General features: G+C 39.2%; 1 protein-coding gene across 1 annotated transcript in view; it reads right to left on the bottom strand.

Moving 5' to 3' along the window:
* Window positions 1–5,844: 5,844 nt before the first annotated feature.
* The window catches only part of FAR2 (fatty acyl-CoA reductase 2), a 134,077-nt gene continuing 118,899 nt past the window's right edge, over window positions 5,845–21,022 (bottom strand). Inside the window, exons 11-13 of the mRNA XM_042890418.1 lie at window positions 16,681–16,810; window positions 14,224–14,351; window positions 5,845–11,169 (exon numbers count right to left, since the gene is read on the bottom strand). Of these exons, the coding sequence (XP_042746352.1) occupies window positions 11,007–11,169; window positions 14,224–14,351; window positions 16,681–16,810 (421 nt within the window). The 3' untranslated portion in view covers window positions 5,845–11,006. The remainder of the gene's footprint in view (window positions 11,170–14,223; window positions 14,352–16,680; window positions 16,811–21,022) is intronic.

Genomic DNA, 21,022 nt, shown 5'->3' with positions numbered 1-21,022 from the left:
TGGAGATGTTATGGCCAAGCTGAAAGGGCCTCAAAAAAACTTTACCTAGTGTTTGATCTAGAAACCTTGATCTAGTTGGCAACCTTGCCCACGGCAGAGTGATTGGAACTAGATGATATTTGAGGTCCCTTCTAACTCAAGCCATTCTATGATTCATACACACTTGTATGTCAGACTTCATTTTGTCAGACTTCCCCAGTGCTGCCATCTGTCACATGGCAACAAACTTTAACAGAGTATTGCTGGAAAGCTTCAACCTCTACTGTCCTACCACCATCTGACTGTGATGCCATGATCCAACATAATAAAACAGAAGACATTACTTTTGGAATAGCCCTCATACATTAAGGTTTAGAATTTAGAGTTGATGTTCTTAATAACACAGAGTATTTAAAGAAAAATATTTAAACAGAATAGAAAGCAAGAGCAAGTCTTGGTCTTCCTGATTTGGAGGAACATCAAACCATGCTGAACAGGCTTGCAGCAGAAATGGGTATTGGGATATTCCAGCACCAGAATGAAATCTAAGCTTTTAGATCTGGCTTTCTCATTTGTGTTCACTGATTTTTAGCCTTGTTTAAGTACTCTGTTGCATATTCTACTTTCATTATCTGTACAGAACTGGCATTTATTTTCTGTAGGAGTTTTGCTCACTAATGAGTTCAAAAGAGTGCTAAGTATTTTGTCATTGTATTTATGAGGTTTGCATGTTGCACTGAATTTGAATTTTTCTATGTTGTACAAAGTATAGCTGAGATCATAGAATCATAGAACCATAGAATCATGGAATCGCAAGGTTGAAACAACCTGCAAGATCATCTAGTCCAACCATCTTCTCATTACCACAAACTAAACCATATCTCATAGCTCCTCATCCAGGCACCTCTTCGCTTGAACACTGCTAGGGACGGCGACTCCACCACCTCTCTGGGCAGCCATTCCAGTGTCTGACCACTCTCTGAGACAAAAACTTTTTCCTCATATCTAACCTAAACCTCCTCTGGTACAACTTGCAGGCATTTTCCTGGGTCATGTTTGTTGCCTGGGAGAAGAGGCCAAACCCCTCCTCATCACAGCCTCCCTTCAGGAAGTTGTAGAGCAATGAGGTCTCCCCCAATCCTCCTCCAGACTAAGAATTGCTTGTTCTCCAGACCCCTCACCAGTTTTGTTGCCCTTCTCTGGACACGTTCCAGGGCCTCAATGTCTTTCTTGTAGTGAGAGGCCCAAAACTGAACACAGTAATCGAGGTGCGGCCTCACCAGTGCTGAGTACAGGGGGATGCTCACCTCCCTGCTCCTGCTGGACACGCTATTTCTAATGCAGGCCAGGATGCTGTTGGCCCTCTTGGCCACCTGGGCACACTGTTGGCTCATATTCAGCCGAGCATCAACCAACGCACCCAGGTCCCTTTCCTCTTCATGCTCATCCAGACACTCAGCCCCAAGCCTATAGCGCTGCATGGGGTTACTGTGCCCAAAGTGCAGGACCCAGCACTTGGCCTTGTTGAACCACATCCCATTCACCTCAGCCCAGTGATCCAGCTTATTGTGTGCTATTTGTGAGTCCATAATCATGGTGGTTCATATATGGAATGCAACCAGACTTACAGCATCAAATTGGGTATCAATTAGAATTGAAATTCAGATTCACCCCAGTCTCTGATATCTGAGAACAAGATGGAATACAAAGGGGTTTATTTTCTGCAAAATCATGTTGCCCTTTACCACGACACATGTTGTCAACATCGTTTGAAATGCAGCGTAATTCCTTCTACTCAAAATGTTAACAAACAAAATTGTTGTCTTAAGACAGTATTATCAATCTGATCTTTTCCCTTATGTTTCTCTATCCTCCATGTGTATGGGAAGCAGCATTTAAAAATATCAGACTACTGTAGGTGAAAAATTAGCATAACGGACCAGCAATTCTTAGTGAGCAATCATTTGCATTCCCTTAGAATTATCTTGTAAAAAGGGCACAGTGGAAAAATATTTAGCTATCACTAAATAGTAGTCAAATACATGTTTTGCTGGCATTATCTGTAATCCATGCCTTTGCAAAAAAAATCCCTTAATGGCTTCAATGACTTTTTGCTTGCAAATATTCAGAGATTACATCATGTTGGGCAGAAGTATTAATCTGCTTGAAGGTAGAAAGTTTTTTGCAGAGGAATCTGGATAAAGATCAATGGGCCATATCAACGATATGACATTGAGCAAAGCTAAGTGCTGAGTGCTGCAGTGGGATCACAACAACCCCAGCAGTGGTATAGGCTCAGGAAAGTATAGCTGGAAAACTGCCCAGCAGAAAAGCACCTGGTAATGGTGGTCAAGTGAACTTGAGCCAGCAGTGTGCCCAGGTGGTCAAGGCCAGTGGCATCAGGCCTGAAACAGAATTAGTGTGGCCAGCTGGACTAGGGAAGTGGTTGTCTCTCTGTATTCAGCACTAGGGGAGACTGTACCTTGAGTACTCAGTTTTAGGCCTCATTACTTCTGAATGTGTTTGGAGAAAAACGACAAAATTGGTGAAGGGACTAGAAAACTGAATACATGAGGAGTGACTGAGAGCACTGGAGTTACTTAGTTTGGAGAAAAAGTAGGCTGAGGATAGACCTCATCATTCTCTACAATTACCTGAAAGGAGGTTGCACTAAGGAGGGTGTTGGTCACTTTTCTTAGGTGACCAATATTATTCAGAACTGTAGGTTAGTAGTACTGAGTTCTCAGATATACCTTCTGGATCTATGTCTTTCACAAGCTTTCTCATAGTCTTTCTTCAATACCCACTGCAAGAACTATTCTACCAAAATAAATAGCATTTTCACAGTACTTTAGTCTTAAGTTCCTCTTCTTATACTGGTAAAACCTCCATCTGGTCTACACTTCCTCACATCCAGAAATAGAATTCAGGATAAGTAAGAATCATAAAACTCATGGCTTAACTCATACAGTTGGGAAAATTTAGCTCAAATACACTATATTTATTCCAAAGAGAGACAGAGGAGTCTTTAGCTTTATTTACTTGAATAAACTCTAACTTTATGTCATCCAGGCAGAGAAGTTAATATGAATTAACCTAAGCCTGCACAGCAAGTCTAAAGTTCATAAATTCAGGTTGTTTATCTACCATTTTAATTTCTTCTGGTCTCAACTGGTTCTTCTTTCTGATAGCCTTATTTGGTGAGAGTGCAGTTATTCAAGCAGAGAGGAATTTGCAAGACCTTGCAGTTTGCATGGACACTGGACACCTTGCTCAAAAGCCACTTTTATCACAATATTTTCTTTTTTTGAGAGAGAGTGCATACTGTAGTTGTTGTAATCTCTGATGCATATGCTGAGAGGGGAAGGATGACTGATTTGTGCACTTTTTGTGTTCTTGTTATTTATAAGCCCCATATTTGTCTCAGACAGTTCTTGTGAAATACTAGTCATCTCCAGGTAAAAACACTCTGACTTTAAAATCAAACATTGCCAAACACAGTGATTTGGAGGATGGCTAACTAAGCAGCGTGTATTCCTTCCTCACTGGGCTGATGAACATTTAATAGCTAGTAGTTATTTTATCTAATCTCTGTCATTGTCTCTGACATTGTCTCCTCTGTCTCTGTCATCTATCATAATGTTGAAGACTGCAGGTTAACCTTTAAGTCTTATTTTTTTAGAACAAATTTGAGCTTCTTGCTGATGGCTTTAATTCACTGATGCATGTTAATGGAAAATTGATTTTTTTTCCCTAAAAATTGCATTTACATTAAAAAAAAAAAATAACAGAAAGAAAATTATATTTTAAGGAAAGATTTGATAACAAAATGAAAATGATGTCTTTGATGTACACCCTGAGTTTCATGATTTGAAATTACTTTCATTAAGAAAAGGCACATAATAATGCTATGATTTTATTGCAAAAAACTTTTTGCTATATTGCAAGGAAGTAGATTATTACTAGACAGTATTTTTTCTCTGTTCTTAATTTTCAAAACTAGTAGGGCTGAAAAACTTGTCTTTAATTTGTGCTCTAGAAAAAAATACAATAAAACAAACAAGCAACAAACAAACAAGCAAACTAATCTGCAATATCCACCTCTTTTCTCACTGGACTAAGATCTAATAAAAATCTTGCAATGCCTAGAGTAATAGCAGGATGCTGTTCTGCTGAAAGAGTATTGTTAGTAAGTCGATACCAAATACTAGTAAGAATATCATTAACTTAAGAGTGATGACAATTTATGTTTAATTTGAATAGCAAATTCAAATTAATCCAATTCTGTTTTTATTCTAAATTCTGTTAGACAAGATTGGAACAAGGCTACAGTGACTGCAGCAGTAGCAGGAAGCCTAGGCAAAGACACTTCTGCCTGGAGCTCTTCCATACTAATAAGATGGTTTCCTTGTTCTTTTTCTCCTTGCCCCTACTTTTGCTTTAAGCTACATCTAAAAGCTGTGGACCATCAAGTGGATATTTAGGGCCTGAAAATGTCAACTCAGTTCACTTTCTTATCTTTACAGTAAAGCTGTGAAGAGCCAGCCAACTTTCCTTCTAATCTTGGCCTGCAGACACTCCAAGGCTCACTGAACTCTCCTCTCTTTCTTCCTCTTCTCAGATACAGATGTTCTTATAATAAAGGAATGATATAATGTTTGGAGATGTGTGTGGGGTGAGGAGAGTGAAGCAACTGCAAAGAGAGAGTGAATAGAAGCTGCATAACTTTCAGAAGGATGTAACAAATGTGAAACTGGGATAGCAAAACTGGGAATTTGGATAAAATACAAAAACAGCCAAACTTAGTATTGGCAAAGATGTGCCTTTGAGAAACGTAACAGCAAGGATTTGTCCTACGTCATAGTTAGTCAAATTCCCTTGTCTGTAGCATTGGATTAGTCCTGCAGAATTTGTGGAACTACAGCTTACGTGCATATAAATGCACAGACATGTATATGTATGTGCTTATCCACACACATTCAAAGACACTTCCACTCACACATTTTTGTATCTATTAAGCCTGTGTAGTTGACAAGACAATAGCTGTATTTGCCAGCACTTTATGTACTAAATGTTGCATAAGACCTCACTGTTCAAAAGAAATGGGCCAGCTGATGATGATCAGTAGACTATTTGCATGACTGCCTATTTACATGATAGGACAAAAGGCTTCTCTTTCAGCATTACTGGTATGAGCCAAATACCACCTCAGTTTTCCAGTTGTTCTGGGATTTTATCTTTTTTTCAGAGTTGGTCCAATTCATTCTTGTTTTGTTTTTATCTAGTTTTCAAATAAGACAAATACATATCTATTTTTTCCCTTTTGGGAAAAATCTGAATGAAAATACATTTATGGTTTGGAAAAAGAGACCAACACAGTAAACATTCAACAATATGATTGTTGGAAAGGAGTCAGTGAAATGACTTCTGAGTAAAATAAAGTTTTTTGTTTTTTTTTTACCTTGTAAAACTAGGGTCTTGGGGAATATTATCAGATGAAAACAGTAAATTTTGCAGGAAGTTGGTTGATTATTACCAATATGTTCTTGTTGAAGACCTGTCCCTATCACTTTCTGGGGAGTATTTAGTTGAGATGCTCCCATCCTGGTTGTGGGTATCTGGGTTAATGTCTCACGTCATTACTTTTTTAAAAGTAGAGATTTTTCTCTCCTGCTTATTATTTCCCATCCTGGCCTGTGCAGGAGGTGCTTGTGCTGGCAGCTTCCTGTAGATGGGGCTGAGGTTGCACACAGGCTGGGACCCGGATGGCAGCATGGTACAGATGAGATGCAGACATGAAGCTTGTGCTGAACTGCAAGTAACCAGCTCCTTTAGCAACTGAGATAGACATATACCAAATAACCATAGTTTTAAAATATTCTGTTTTATTAAATGTTTAAAGTAACATAAATATCATATTAACAATTTTATGGCTGAAGTTTTCAGAATTTGTGAATTTACCCTTTTATCTGATCTGTGAGCTCAGAAGCTTACACCTTTACCTTAGAAATTTGTAAGCATGATTTATAAGATTTATAGTTGTCTCATAGCTAACAAAAGAATAGAAATAGCAGATAAAACCATATAAACTTTGGATAGCGGGAAAATATTTGTTTTACTAAGTAAAACTGGAGTCTGCCAAGATTATTTAAGAACAAGAAACCTTTTATAAGCAGCTTCATGTTAATCTGAACAAAATCATTCAGTTCACAGTTCGATTTTTAGGAATAGAGAAAAATAGGATAGTACTTAATTATTCCCCAATTTTTTTAAAATTGTCTCAAGTAAGTCTGTAATTTCTTCATACCAATATTTAGCACCATATAGTGAAATATTCTTCCTTTTAATTTATGGTGAATATACAGTATATTACTTACTCAGTATTAGAATAAAGGATCTAATTGTAATAAAAGTTTAAAAATTCACCTTTGTTTTCTGCAGTAGAATGTTAGTGCTGGAAGAGCAGCACCATGCTTTCAACCAAGAAGCTGTAGCATATTTACAAATAAAAGAATGCTCCCCCCCGCCCCCCACCTTCTCCCAATTGCTCATACAATGTAATTATTTGATTATTTAATAGCACTACAGGTTAGATCTTCTTTACATTTGAAACGGATAGGTTTTCTTGTTTAATCTTAAACTGATTTAGAATAGAGCATATCAAAGAAGGGAGGCCTGTCATTTCAGTATAAACACCTCTATATTACCCTCTCTGTGTGTTGCATGAGAAGACTTGTGTGGAAAGATGTAAACATGCACACACAGCTATAGTGATGTTTTCTTGTAAAATGTAAAATAACAAATCCATTGAGGAGGTGGGCAATGTGCCAACATTAAGTTGAATGCCAGTTGTCTGTTACCCATTTCTACTACAAAGAAATAATGTAGTTTTCTTAATAAAGTTATTGGGGTAAAGAAGGATAGAGGAGAGAAATTTTATTTTTCATAGCAGACATGCTGGAGATAAACAGCCTTGGTTGTCAGTCAAATTGCAGTTTCAATTCTGATTCAGTTAGGGATTTTTTGTTGTTGTTACAGCAATTCAATAAAAAGCAGAGATACTTCTTAATTGCAAGTTTGTACTCATTGTTCTTTGACAATGAAATGACATTTTCATACAGTTACAGCCTACAGAAAAGTGTTTACAGAACATGAGTACACTGGGCTCAGCAGTGATACATGCTGTTTCTGTAGCAGCACTGAAGGCTTTCAGCACTGTGAGTGAGTAGCTACATCGCAGGTTCATAGAGTACAAACAGTCATAGATGATTCATCTCATTATATAGTCTTATGGCAGACTTTTTCTTTTCTGGCTACGCAGGATGGTGGCTAATACTGTTCTCTATGCTGCCTGTTGGTTTCTGGGGAAAGAACTGAACAGGTTGTTAGGGAGCCTTTTAATTTATCCATCTTATGAGAAGAAGCCAAACTGATCACAAAATGCTGATGGAGCTCCTCCCCTGCCCATTGGGAGGCAGAGTCCTCTAGGTTTGGCAGCTCATGCTTCTCTGATTTCTTGCATCTCCCTTTCCTCACTGAGCAGGGTGTGCCATATCTAGCAATTCTGCTATGAGCACTGGCTGTAGAAATGCCCCTTGTAGCTTCTCCCTATATCACTGACCATGCTACCTTGATAGAGGGAAAAAAAATTAAAAGCCTGAGTGAGTCCATTTTCAGTCATACAGGTAGTAAAGCCTCTAGCCTTCAGCCATGAGTAGTATTCATTTCTGATCTGTTCACATTAATTGGTGCACAAATCAGAGGTCATCGCAGGACCTCTGATTTAACTAAACAAAAGCCCTAGCTTGCTTTTCTTTTGCGAACAGATGGTGAGTATACATGAGAGAGAGACATGGAATAAGAAAAGAAAAAAGTCGTCAATCAGCATTTTATATATTCTCTGCAAGACTTGAATTTCTTCAGAGTACATATAAGTACACAGAGAAGTACAAGTAAAACATGTCACAGGTAAGTCACTACTTGAGAACAAATTCTTTTGCTAGGTGCAGCTTTTCATGATTACTGTCAGAAATGGCAGACAAATACCACTGCCATGTGTGAGTTTCTCCACTGGGATTTCTCTATCATTTTTCTATGTTGTGGTTCAGATGATCACCTGAAAATGTCACAAGCCACAGGAAAAAAGATTCAAGTTTCACATGAGTTTATGTCTGTGTTAAAATAAGCTAACAGCTTGATCTCCCTCATAGGCAAGGCCAGAGCACTGGAACCAGCTTCTGGCAACATTGCATAGGCTATGGAAGGTCTCTAGAATAGCATACACCATCTGCAATTGCAATATTTCTGTAACATTCCAGCTGTTTTTCAAGGATGAGCAGCAGCTTTGCAGTAATGATATCTTCAGCAAAATGCTGAAGATTTAAAATGTGATACCACCAATGTTCTGAGTGAAGCCTGAAGTGTTCTTTTACATGTGGAGAAATCTGGTCCAAATGTATTCATAATGAGCAGTTACATATTAGACTTGTTGGAACAATACAGCCTATGCAAATAACTATGAATACCTACAGGCATATCTGAAGGATGCATGGCATGACTAGCATTGGTGACGGGAAGGCAGGAAACTGTACTCATAGCCCAACAATAGCATGTCTGGTCTACATCAGCCATCTGCTGTAGGTGTAGCACATCTGCAGTATTTGACTTTTCTGTGAGACTCAGTATTTTTCTTACAATGAGTGCGGCTTAAGATCTACGATCCCCTTAGCTGCTGCTTCTCTTGATATGTAAGTCAGGCACTTAAAAAGACTTCTTGGAGATGAGCTAGAATTCTTACTTTTTAAAAAAAAATGAAGTTTGTTTCAAAACAGTCTGCAGTTTTGTTTTGTTCTGTTTTAAGCCTTTAGTGTAATTAGACTGGAAGCTGGTTGATGATCTGATTATTCACTTGAAGGAATGCAGTCTTTCTAGAGGTATCTCTGTAGTGACCTGCCTCGCTCTACTAAGGTAACCATAGTCCCAGTTAGTTAAGTACAATGCAGCTGACCTTCACCATATAAGCTGTTACAGAAGGAGCATACATAAGGTATCTGGACCCCAGCTTGTAAACCTGGTCTTCTAGGCAGTGGCATCTTACATAAGCACAATGCACAAAATGCACTGCCAACTTTCTAGCATTGAAAAACAGATAGCTAACAGTTTCATTTTGAAAGTACGTTTTCAAGTCAAGAGCTTAAAAAAATGGTATCTTTGTTAGCTGTGTGCTTAACCTAATTGAACACAGGTCAGAAGGAATGTAATAGGGGGATTTTTTTCCCATTTGCTAGGGAATGCTGGAGTCCTGCCATTTTGGATACCAGGTTTCCGGCTAGGGCATGCTGCAGGCATCATTTGGCAGTTGCTTAAAACTAGACCCATGGGGCATACAAGCATATCTTATCTTGTAATTCCTTGCAACTTTACAGAGACTTCTGAATCAGCTTGGATGCTCAAATAAAAATACACTGTCATCATAACTTGTTCTTGCCTTTGCTACCAAAGCCTTTTGAAGAACGACAGTTTTGTAAATACTATTCTCAGCTCTCAGAAGAGCCACTATGTCATTTTATGAGATGTAGCATTAAGACAGCTAATGTGACACAAGTGTAGGCAAACTGGATGCTGCAGTTGTTTCAAAAACTAACTGTTTTGAAGTCTCATAATCTTATCATACTTATTCAGTGTAATCTGAATAAAATATATTCCAATACTACTTTTGATTTTGAAAATCTGATGGCATGAGTAAATTTGTTGCACTGAAACTGTCATTGCACCAGCTACTTTGAAGAAAGCTCTTTCTCCAATCTTTCCCATAGGAATTCATACTTCACTAGGTGAAACAAATATCTCCAATAGCCATGAGCTTTAATAAGATCCTTGAATTCCTTTCTAAACTGCAAAGTAGAACAATTACTTTCAGAGCACATGATGATTTTTACACAAAGTCAACCTTTGAAACCTTTCTTAACCTCAACAGAAATAAGTTTCAGACAAGTGGTAGCAGAATTGTCCTGATTGATAAGATTCCCGCCATACATGTCTGTACGTATTTTTCACCAGCTGAAGTGATCAACTGTGAAGTGATTTAGCTGTAGTGAGATTCTGAAGGACAGTATCAGCTTGTTTTTGAGCTACAGGGAGGCAAATGGAATGGAGAAAAGGACCTACTTCTCAAAAATAATAACGAGTTTCAGAATTTTTCTTCAATCTTTTAGGTATTCTTCTCTTTATCCTCAGAGTAAATAGAGCATTTTTCAAGCTGAAGAAATGTGCCAAGCAAAAGTGATAAATGCAAGAACAAAGCTGTTTAATGGAAGATAACTGCATCCTTAACCAGTGAGAGAAAAAACGCCTCTCCATAACAAAGCAGCATGTGAGTGAGTACAGTTAGCATAGGTACATAAATTCTCTTTGTGTCTTCAGTTATGGCTTGAAAGTATCAGTCCTCAGTAGGATTATAAGACAAGATCTGAAAACTGTTCAGTGTGTTCACTGGCCTAGTGTAACTCATGGTTTTCCCCTCTAGGTTTTGAAAAATGGAAAATGGAAAATTTTTGAATGAGAATAAAGGAATAAATAGCCTCTTAGGAAGACCTCTTAAAGGTTAATTTCCTTGACTGAGTATTCTCTGATGGCATTATTTTCTTCCAAGGTTCTGTACTTTAAATGTGCCCCTTTTATGGAGGAGGATGGGATTAAAATAGTCTAAAATAGGTAGTACATGGGAAGACTGCAACTTTGGTTAATCTTTACTCTTGCACAATGAACTTTCAATAAAAGATTCCATCTTCATCTCTTCCTAAAGCTTTATGGTTTTAAGAATCAGTCTGGTCCTATGGAATAAATACCACCATGTATTACAGCACTGGTTAAAACTAAAAAGGTGAACACATATCAGTGCACAATAAATGCAGGTTGCAGTTGGAGGGAGTGGATTTTTCTGCTACTTTCAGATTTCGATGCCCATAGTTGCTGGTTAGAGGGGATTGGAGGTCCTTCTGGAAGAGGCTGGTTGTTGATGGACAGCTTCAGTGCCTGAGGGTGCTGGATGCCCTGAAGTAGGAAAGGAACTTGTAGCAGAGGCTCACCACAAAGTACCAGATGTTTCGAGCCATCTGTGACCTTGCGATGAAAATGCGCCAGATGATCACGAGGAGGGTGGTGTTAAATGCATACCGGATATTCCTCAGTCTGAGAAAAGACAGAGGCATGTTATGGAGGAAAACAGAAAGAAAAGCTTACCAGCTTAGTTAATTTGCTACCGATAATTTTCTAAGAAATCTTGTTTACAAGTGGCCTTTGGGCTTTTTGCCCCTCCTATATTAGTGAAAATACTAGGCCTAGATGTCCCTACCATCCCACAATCTGTGTTGAAGTATGCAGTGTAGTGAATAGTTAATACAGTAGGTGGAATATCTGTATTCTAAGTCTCTCTTGTTTCACGTACTCTACTTTTAAACCAAAATAGGCTGAATTCATACTGAGAATTGGTTGCTTTTTTTTTTAAATGATACTGTAGGGCATGTCAATGCCTTCTTGATTTGGTATATTAGTTATTTTTGACTACGTAGGATTGGTGATAAGCTGGAGGAGTTCTACAGGAGCTGATGAATACAGTTCTCCTATCTGAATGAAACTATGTTTTTCATGTTAGGAAATTACTCAGTAATCATAAAAGATCTTAACTTTTGCAGTACTTTAGCAGCTCGAGTGCTACATTCGCCCCTGGGACCACCAGCAACACAGATCTGTTGGACTGGGTACAAAAGAGGGTCATGAGGACGATCAGAGGGCTGGAACAACACCACTGTAAGAAGAGGCTAAGAGAGCTGGGGTTGTTCAGTATGGAGAAAAGGCTAACTGTGGTCTTCCCGTACCTAAAGGTGGCCTACAGGACAGATGGGGACAGACTTTTCATCACAGCATGTAGAGATATAACAAGGGAGAGTGACTTTAAACTAAAAGAAGAGAGAATTAGATCAGCTCTTAGAAAGGAATTTTTTCTCAGAGAGTGGTGAGGCACTAGAACAGGCTGACCAGAGAAACTGCGGATGCCCCATCCCTGGAACTGTTCTGTGTCATGTTAGGTGGGACCCTAGGCAACCTAGTCTAGTGGGAAGTGTCCCTGCCCATGGCAGGGGCATTGGAACTAGATAATCTTTGAGGTCTCTTCCAACCCAAACAATTCTATGATTCTAACACCCTTTACTTTAGCAACAAGCTGTTTTTCACTTCTCATAGTGCACAAGAATGGTTTTCTTAAATCAAGCTCCAAGAGAGCTTTTTGCTTGCACATCTTTGAGTAAAAGGGCTTGAGACGATGGGAAAAGCTTTGACTGAAAAGGAGAGGGACAATCTCCTATTGTTCTTTTAGGAGCTCTTAAAACTTCCAGGACTTGAAAATATAAGCTTTGCTCCAATTTTGGAGAAATTTTCTCATTCCGCATCACGCCCTCCTCCCAAAAATTTAGAATCTTCAACTTTAAATTAAATTCAAAATAACATAAACAAAGTTTTTATGCAATCCCTTTCAAATGCTAGGAACTTCAAGGAGCTTCACAATATCTAAATCTACCCTTGTTTTTCTATTTTAATTCTGAATTACCAGTATTTTCTGTATTCATTGATTATTCTTATTCATTGCAACTTGTTTATTTGGTCATCTGCTGGGAAGGCATACTGTTTAGTCCTTGCCTGTTAGTGCCATCACAAATTAGCCTCTCTTAAGTGCTGGGGAAGATCATGGAGCAGATCCTCCTGGAAGCTATGCTAAGGCATGTAAAAGAAAGGGAGGTGATATGGGATAAAATGCATGGCTTCACTAAGGACAGGTCCTGCCTGACCAACTTTTTATGATGGTGTAACTGCATCAGTAGACAAGGAAAGACCATTCATGCCATCTGTCTAGGCTTCGGTAAGGCCTCTGACACAGTCCTCCATAATATCCTTCTCTCCACATTGGAAAGGCATGGATTTGATTGGTGGATTGCCTGATGGAAGAGGAACCAGTTGTGAGATCATACTTAGAAAGTATGATCAGTGGCTCAGTGTCTGGGTGGAAGTAGATGGCAAGTGGTTTGTCTCAGGGGTTAGTACTCGGACCACTTCTTCATCAATTACATTGACAGTAGGATTGAGTGCACCTTCAGCAGGTTTTCAGATGACACCAAACCTTGTGGGGAGGTTGACATGCCCATGGGACGGGATGCCATTTAGAAACACCTAGACAGGATTGTACAGTGGGCCTTGGTGAACATCATGACATTCAATAAATTCAAGTGGAAGGTCTTACACCTGGGTTGTGGCAAGCCCTGCTATCAGTACAGGCTAGGGGATGTAAGGATGGAGCACAGCCCTGCTGAAAAGAACTTGGGCATACTGGTGGATGGCAAGCTGGACATAAGCCAGCAATATGCCCTTGCAGCTCGGAAAACTGACCATATCCTGGGCTGCATTAAAAAAGCATGGTCAGAAGATCAAGGGAGGTGGTTCTGCCCCTTTACTCTGCACTGGAGCACAGTGTCCAGATGTGGAGTCCTCAACACAGGAGTTACATGGACCTGTAGGAGCTCATCCAGAGTAGGGCCACAAAAATGATCCAAGGGATGGAACACCTTCTCTATGAAGACAGGCTGAGAGAGCTGGGGCTGTTCAGCCTGGAGAAGAGAAAGCTCCAGGGGACTTTCATCACAGCATGTAGACTAATAGTGGACTTTCAATATCTAATGATGGAGTACAAGAAGGAAGGGACTCTGGACTCTTTACTAGAATCTGTTATGATAGGGCAAGGGGAAACAGTTTCAAACTAAAAGAGGGGAGATTTGGATTGGACTTGAAGAATTTTTTTTACAATAAGGGTGATGAGGCACTGGAATGACTTGTCCAGAAAAGTGATGGAAGCCCTGTCCTTGGAGACATTCAAAGTTAGGCTGGACGGGGCTCAGAGCAAGCTGATCTAGCTGTAGATGTCTCTGTTTATTGCAAAAGAGTTGGACCTGATGATCTTTAAAGGTCCATTCCACCTGAAAAAATTATGTGATTCTGTGATTCTAAGTCCTTTTTTTTTTTTTACAGGAATAAAAACCAAAGCATTGACAATGTTCTGCCATAAAAATAAATAAGCTACGCTACATTTATCTCCATCTTATTCAACAGTAACACACTGCAAGGTAAAATGAATGATTTTCCTCACAATTCATTTCAGATAGCCAGGAGCTCTGGTCCTTGTCATTGGATATTACTTACTTTCGTAAGTGCTGCTTTGCTGCGGGGATGCCAGACATGTCCTCATTTAGCAAATACTTCTTAGCACCTAGGCAATAGCTTTCAATATATTCTGACCAATGCAGCTGACGAACATCAAAGTTGTATAACTGGGATATAAAGACAAACAGCAGAAGTTAAATGCAAGTATTCAAAACAAGTTCACTTCAAGCACTGACATGATCCAGACCAGGTCATCTCTATTAAGTTTTTAAAGCCACTATGTTTCAAAGAAGACATGGACACTTAAAAACTATACTTCGTAGCTGTCAATTAATGTTTTACCCAGACAGAAATTTCAGAAAAGCAAGTAAAAATTCAGTGCTAACTGGCAGAAAACAACGAAATCTTTTTCTTTCAGGTAGACACTTTACATAAATACATGTGAACGTGCACCAATCTCCGCACAGAATCATGCAAGAAAAATGGCAGTCCACTCAAACAGATCTGAAAGCCTCCCTGCAGTTTTTTGGTTTTTTTTTTTTCTTTTTTTTTTTTTTGGTGTCACTGGAGTTAATTGTGAATAAATGAACAGGACATTGAATCAATAGGTGCCTCTGCATCAGTTGCAGCTCTGTGTTGTGCTGCATTTACTCTCGTCAGCTAGACTGACAGAAATCCATGGAATGGTTTACTACATTGTTTGGCATCAATAAATCTCATTGCAGAGCTATTTAGTTAATTTCAGCGCTGATACTGGAAAAATTGTTGGCAAGCTTTCAGGTTGTTGTCTGTCTATTAGGACAAAGAAATTATTTGTAAAGAGAAAGCGGTTTTGTTGGAGAGACATTTTTTTTTTTTAATGGAGAAGTATTTCTTACATACAAAGCCCTAAAAGGGAAGATACAAAAAAACCAATCCTTTCTTTCACCTTCAAGGCAATCTGAGCCTGTTGGTTTGGTAAAGGAACTTTGATATTAGAACAGCAACAACTTGAGTGAACTGTGTATAATGCAGGTTATGCAGATCCCTGTGTGTCTGTCAGATATGTATAGGGAACTATAGTCTCCATAAAATACCTAACTTGAATACATTGCATGCAATATGGCAGTGGCAACACAGAATGTGGAGAATAATCCATAATCTCATAAGCAACTTGGGAAGTCTGAAACACTGTCTAACTTGCACTGAAGTCCTTGCTGCTGTGCCTTTTTGTTTATCTGCATCAATGCAAGCTTCTGAATTACCAGTTAGGCTCCCTCTACATCTGCTATAGTCACAGCAGTAACACTGCCCTTAGCCATTTGAATTTTCTGCATGCACTATCTGTACAGAGTAGGGAAGAAACCTTTTGGCTCTTTTCTTGGGAATCTATGTGAGAATCTCATGTGTGACTGGTTTGATGTGAATGTCTAAATAGCTCTTTGAAAGGAGATACTGAACAAAAGTGCATTCAGGCTTATCTAATCTCTGTATTCCTTCAGTCTTTCAGTTATAACCCCATTCTAAAGGAGTAGTATTTCAAACCTATAAAGACTACAGTAGAGCTTGACATCCTGGAAAGTAATTGCTGTCTGGGGACTTAAATCAAACAGGAACATTTTTCATATTGTTCATGCTAACTCACCATGTGTTAACTAAATTTACTCATGCAGTGCCATTAAGACCAATGTGGATAAAAATGCCAAAATCTTTCAAGTAGTTTCCTTCCAGGCCTCCTACCAAATTCTGTACTGCCAGAAGAGATGAGGGAGAAAATGATATCATAAAGGAGCTTCCTAGTTTTCCAAAAATGAGACACTAAGAATAGGATGAGAAACTACTCAGAATGTTACAGTTATCCAATGAAAATTGTATTAAATTAACCACATATATTCGTATTACCACTGATGCTGTCTTTTTGGGGTCCCTGTATAGCACAGTGGTTTATATAGACACATCCCCCATGAAAGGGGACGCCTGAAATTTTTAGGGCCCAGAGTTGTTATATGAAAACTAGAATTGACCATTTCTTCTTAGAAAGGGAAATATGTTTCTATACAAAAAGGAATATCTTTCCAACTCCGCTAGCTATTCCAGTGTATGCAGCCAACTCAAGAGGGCTGAGTACAGCTGGGTCATTGGGGATATAAACTTATGTCCCCTTTGTGCAGGCTATTTTGTCTGTGGAAACAAATCTAGCTTATTTCTATGCCAAACAGAATAGATGGTAAAGAGTTGCTATGTTAGCTGAAATGAACAGTGATTGATTTCTCTCAGAAGAAAGATCAATACATCTCAGGAGAAAACATTCTCCTACATGGAAGTTTCTAATACCTTCCTAAATGGAAGGTTCCTGATAAGTTCTTGAATAAAACAAGAAGAAATACTTTTTTTTTCAGGTTCAAGTCAGTTACAGTAATCTAGGCAGATTCATTTGAGGGCTCAACAATATAAAAAAATAATTGCTGCAGATGAACAGAAGTGGAGTTCAGCAGTCCTCACACATGACATACTCACCTTTTTGTCCTCTGTGTTAAGCTGACCCATTAACATATTCATATTATCTGAAGACCAATCCCAGGACTGGGTGGAGAAATACTGCAGGAGCATCATAGACTTGTGTAGTCGATTGATAATCTTCATCATTCTGAAAGAGAGGAGGAAGATCAGAGATGGAGAGAAAGTATGTCTTAATGCAAAAAACAGTACTTTTAGTCTAGGTGTTTCTGCCAGTCCAAGCAAATAAGACTTGCAGTGCTCGATGAGCCTTCCACTGGTATACACAAGGCTGAACACCAACTCAGCAAGATTCTAAAAACTGCTCCAGGGGAGGTCCTGAACCTATCTTTAATGTGAATGCAAACACACATTCTTCAGGACAAGACTGATTAATTTACAGATTTGAACGAAAGTCTGTATCTACTCTACATGGAATGCATATCCATGAACCACTACCAAGTCAGCACAGTAGACTTTGGAACCACAAAAGTATCTTTGTCTCATAAGATGGATACTTCTCTCTTTCTATCACAGAAGAGCTCTTCTGTTCTCATGTCTGACTTGGCCTGAAGTGAAGGCTCTGATTTTGAATTTAGCTTATACTGAGTCAGCTCTAATTCAAAGGTGACTGCTTTTGCAGCATGGACAAGTTATGAAGCCTATTACTAAAGTTCAGCATTCAGATAATGGCAACTTTTTTTTTATCTTGGGTTTTCTTCCATCTCTCTGTTTTTCATAAAGGCCACAATTCTCCCTGTGTAATAAAGTGGCAATGTGGAGTGATTTTTATGTCCTTCCTTACGCAGGAAGTTCTAATAGCAGCAAACTCCTGGTGGATAAAAATTTTCATAGGCATTTTTGTGGTGAGGGAGAATGGGAGCACACAGATGAACTGTCTCAATGTCTTCGGGAGTCTGAGTGTCCTGGTAATGATGAAAGCCAGTTCAGGGCTGTTAGACAGGAACTTTGGAAATGAAAGTTCAGGCCTCTCATGTTTCTTGGCTTTTTTTTCTTTTTTTCTTTTTTTCATTTTTTAAATAATAAAAGGGAATGACTGTAATGGTGTCCTACCTCACAAGATTATTTGACAAGTGTCTCAGTGGTCATGAGTACAAAAGGCCTATAGGGGGCAGTTGCTTTAAAGTGCTGTGATGTTCAGTGCTTGATCTGTTTGGAGAGAACACCATGTTCTCTCAAACTGGGTAAGGGCAAGAGAAAGCATCAAAAGGCTGATTTCTGTGGAAAACAGAGCTGTTTTCATGAGGAATTTTGAGCTGCCCGGAGGGCAACAAAGTCACTGTGACAAATAAAAAGTGGCAGTCTGTGGAAGAATGGTGCCAGGCTGGCCTCTCCTCCTGCAGATGTGACTGCCACTTAGATAAGCATTAAGCACAGCAAAAAAGACGTGATTCTCCTCAATTCAGAGGAAAGCTGTGCAGCTTACTAAGCGTATTTAAAGCACACATAGAGACTCCTACTCAGAATTAAAGTGGCTTTCATTTTAGAGCAAAACATCAAATTAAGACAACTTTCATTCTGAATAATTACATGCACATGGATTAAATGCAGTTTATTTAAACTACTTCAAAAGTGCTTCAAATTAATCTCTCTGCCTGTGTGAGCAACAACTGTGGGACAAAACTTTGAATATTTTAATGCCTTAAAGGAACTCAGGAAACAAAGTATATGATTAGATTGCAAAAATCAGGAATTGACCCTTAAACTGTCTCTCAAAAAGCCATCAGTATCTTTAAAGTGCTTAGGGTTAATGAAATCTGTCAGAAAACAAGCAAAACAAAAAATCCACACAAAAGAAACCCAAACCAACAAAACAGACAAAAACAAACAAACAAACAAACAAACAAAAAAAAAACACAAAGAGAATCAACAGTGTGTCTCTACTTTTGTTTTGAAAATAGGCTGGTACACCGGAAAAGAAATACCCTATTCATATGGCCTTCTGTCAATATGAGCCCTACCTATAGAACTACTCAGTGCAACTTATCTAAGCAGCTGAAAGTGTGCATCAAAGAGAGAAATGAAGATATCTTAACAGGCACATATAAAACCTGTGGTATATGCTAACTGGTTCATCTCAAATGTACTTACTAGTATTTACTAGTTTGGATTAAGCATTAGTGTAATGAAAAATATCAATTAAGCAGAAACACGAATTTCTGCAGGTTCTGAGCAGCTATAACAAAGACTCTTTTTAGAATATCTCCTTCTCCATTGTGGACGAAGTGAGAGGGAAAAAGAAAACAGTAGCACCTGTTACTGACAGCCTTATTAGTTACACTTAAAAAATGCACCTTGTCTTCTAGAAGGATGTTTAGAACAATGATTTCTTTATTTACTCCTGTACTGAGCCATGCATGAGCAGAGAGTCTTGGGTGCAACAGACTGCCCCAAGAGACTAATAATGTAAGTGACAAATAAATTAAGCTTAGGTGCTTGTTTGAATGAGCTGTTGCCATGCACTCTATCACACTGTTGTAGTATGTGGATGAGCTTAAGTAGCGCTGTAGAAAAAAAAAGGAGGATTGTTATTTAAAAAAAAAAAAGAAAAAGAAATAGAAAAAAAGACTTGGTGACTTCACAGATTCATTGCTTAGTCATGTTTGCTCAGGTCACAAATCTGAAAGTTCAGATCCTTCTCAGCATGCTGAAATCTAGTTGAAATTCAAAGAAGGTATTATGGCCAATGTCCACTGACTACCAACAACAATCAGATTTACGAAAAATGTCAATTATAAAATCAGTGCCAAGACTTCACTGCTGCCTGTTTCAGCAGAGTACGGAGACTCCAGCCTATTCCAGCTCAATTTTATTTCATTTCTAGGGCAATTCTTGCCTACTGGATAACTGGAGGATTTTTTTTAATTGACATGTTTCCCTCTGTAGCAGACCATCAGAAAAGAATCAGGGCAGTGCATCAGCCAGGGATTTCCCTGCAAACAGGTGAACCCAGTCTTCTAATAAGAGATGTATTCTCCTGGCTTGGGAAACTCTGAAATGTGTAAATCATAGAATCACAGAACCATAGGGGTTGGAAGATCACCTAGTCTAACTCCCATGCTAAAGCAGGTTCCCTAGAGTGGGTTGCACAGGAAAGCATCCAGGTGGGTTATGAATATCTCCAGATAAGGAGAGTCCACAACCTCTCTGGGCAACTTGTTTCAGTACTCTATCACTGTGAAGAGGTTCTTTCTCATGTTCAGATGTAGCTTCCTGTGTTTCAGTTTGTACTCATTGCCCCTTGTCCTGTTGCTGGGCACCAATGAAAGGAGCCTGGCCCCACTGTTTTGACAACACTTTTAGATATAAATATCTAAAGTCTAAGTATTAAGTATAAATATTTAAATATCTAAGTATTGGTGAGATCTCCTCTCACTCTTCTCCAGGCTGAACAGTCCCAGGTTTCTCAGTCCTTCCTCCTAAGAGGGATGTTCCGTAATCATATTTGTAGCTCTCCACTGGACAAGTTCCCCTGTCCTTCTTGAACTGGGGAGTCCAGTACTGGTCACAATACTCCAGATGTAGCCTCAGCAGGGCAGATTAGAGTGGAAGAGAACCTCCATTGACCTGTTGGCCATTTTCAGTGCTCTTTTCAATGCACTCCAGGATATTATTGGCCTTCTTGGTCACAAGGGCACAGTGCTGGCTCATGGCCAACCTGTTGTCCACCAGGGCACCCAGGTCATTCTCTGCAGATCTCCTTTCCAGCAGGTGAACCCATAACCTGTACCGATGCATGCAGTTATTCCTCCCCTAGTGTAGGACACTGCATTTGCCCTTGTTGAACCTCATAAGGTTTCCTCTCTGCCCAACTCTCCAGCCTGTCCAGATCTCGCTGAATGGATAGCACAGCCTTCTGGTGTGTCAGCCACTCTTCTCAGCTTTGTATCGTCAGCAAACTTGTTGGGGGTGCACTCTATCCTTTCATCAGGATCACAGATGAAGATGCTGAAGAACACTAGAACCTGTACTGACCCCTGGGGAACACTGCTAATTGCAGGCTTCCTACTAGACTCTGCGCTGCTGATCACAAACCTTTGGGTTGTCAGTCAGTTAGTTCTCAATCTACCTCACTGTCTACTCATCTACCCCACAATTCCTAAACTTACTTAAGAGAATGTTATGAGAGACAGTGCCAAAAGCCTTGCTGAAGGTACACCGCATCCACTTTTCTCCTCTCGTCTATGAAGCCAGTGATATACATAGAAAGCTACCAGATTGGTCAAGCATGGTGAATCCATGTGGATTATTCCTGATTACTTTTTTCCACTTTCTTTGAGATGACATCCAGAATAAGTTGTTCTATCACGTTCCCAGGGACAGTGGTGAGATGGACTGGCCT

The sequence above is a fragment of the Lagopus leucura genome, unplaced genomic scaffold, assembly GCF_019238085.1.
Source record: "Lagopus leucura isolate 7727_CA_CO unplaced genomic scaffold, USGS_WTPT01 Super-Scaffold_100159, whole genome shotgun sequence".
Classification (NCBI taxonomy): Eukaryota; Metazoa; Chordata; class Aves; order Galliformes; family Phasianidae; genus Lagopus; species Lagopus leucura.
The sequence above is the reverse complement of the archived record's forward strand: the minus strand, read 5'-3'. Positions and strand labels throughout refer to the sequence as shown.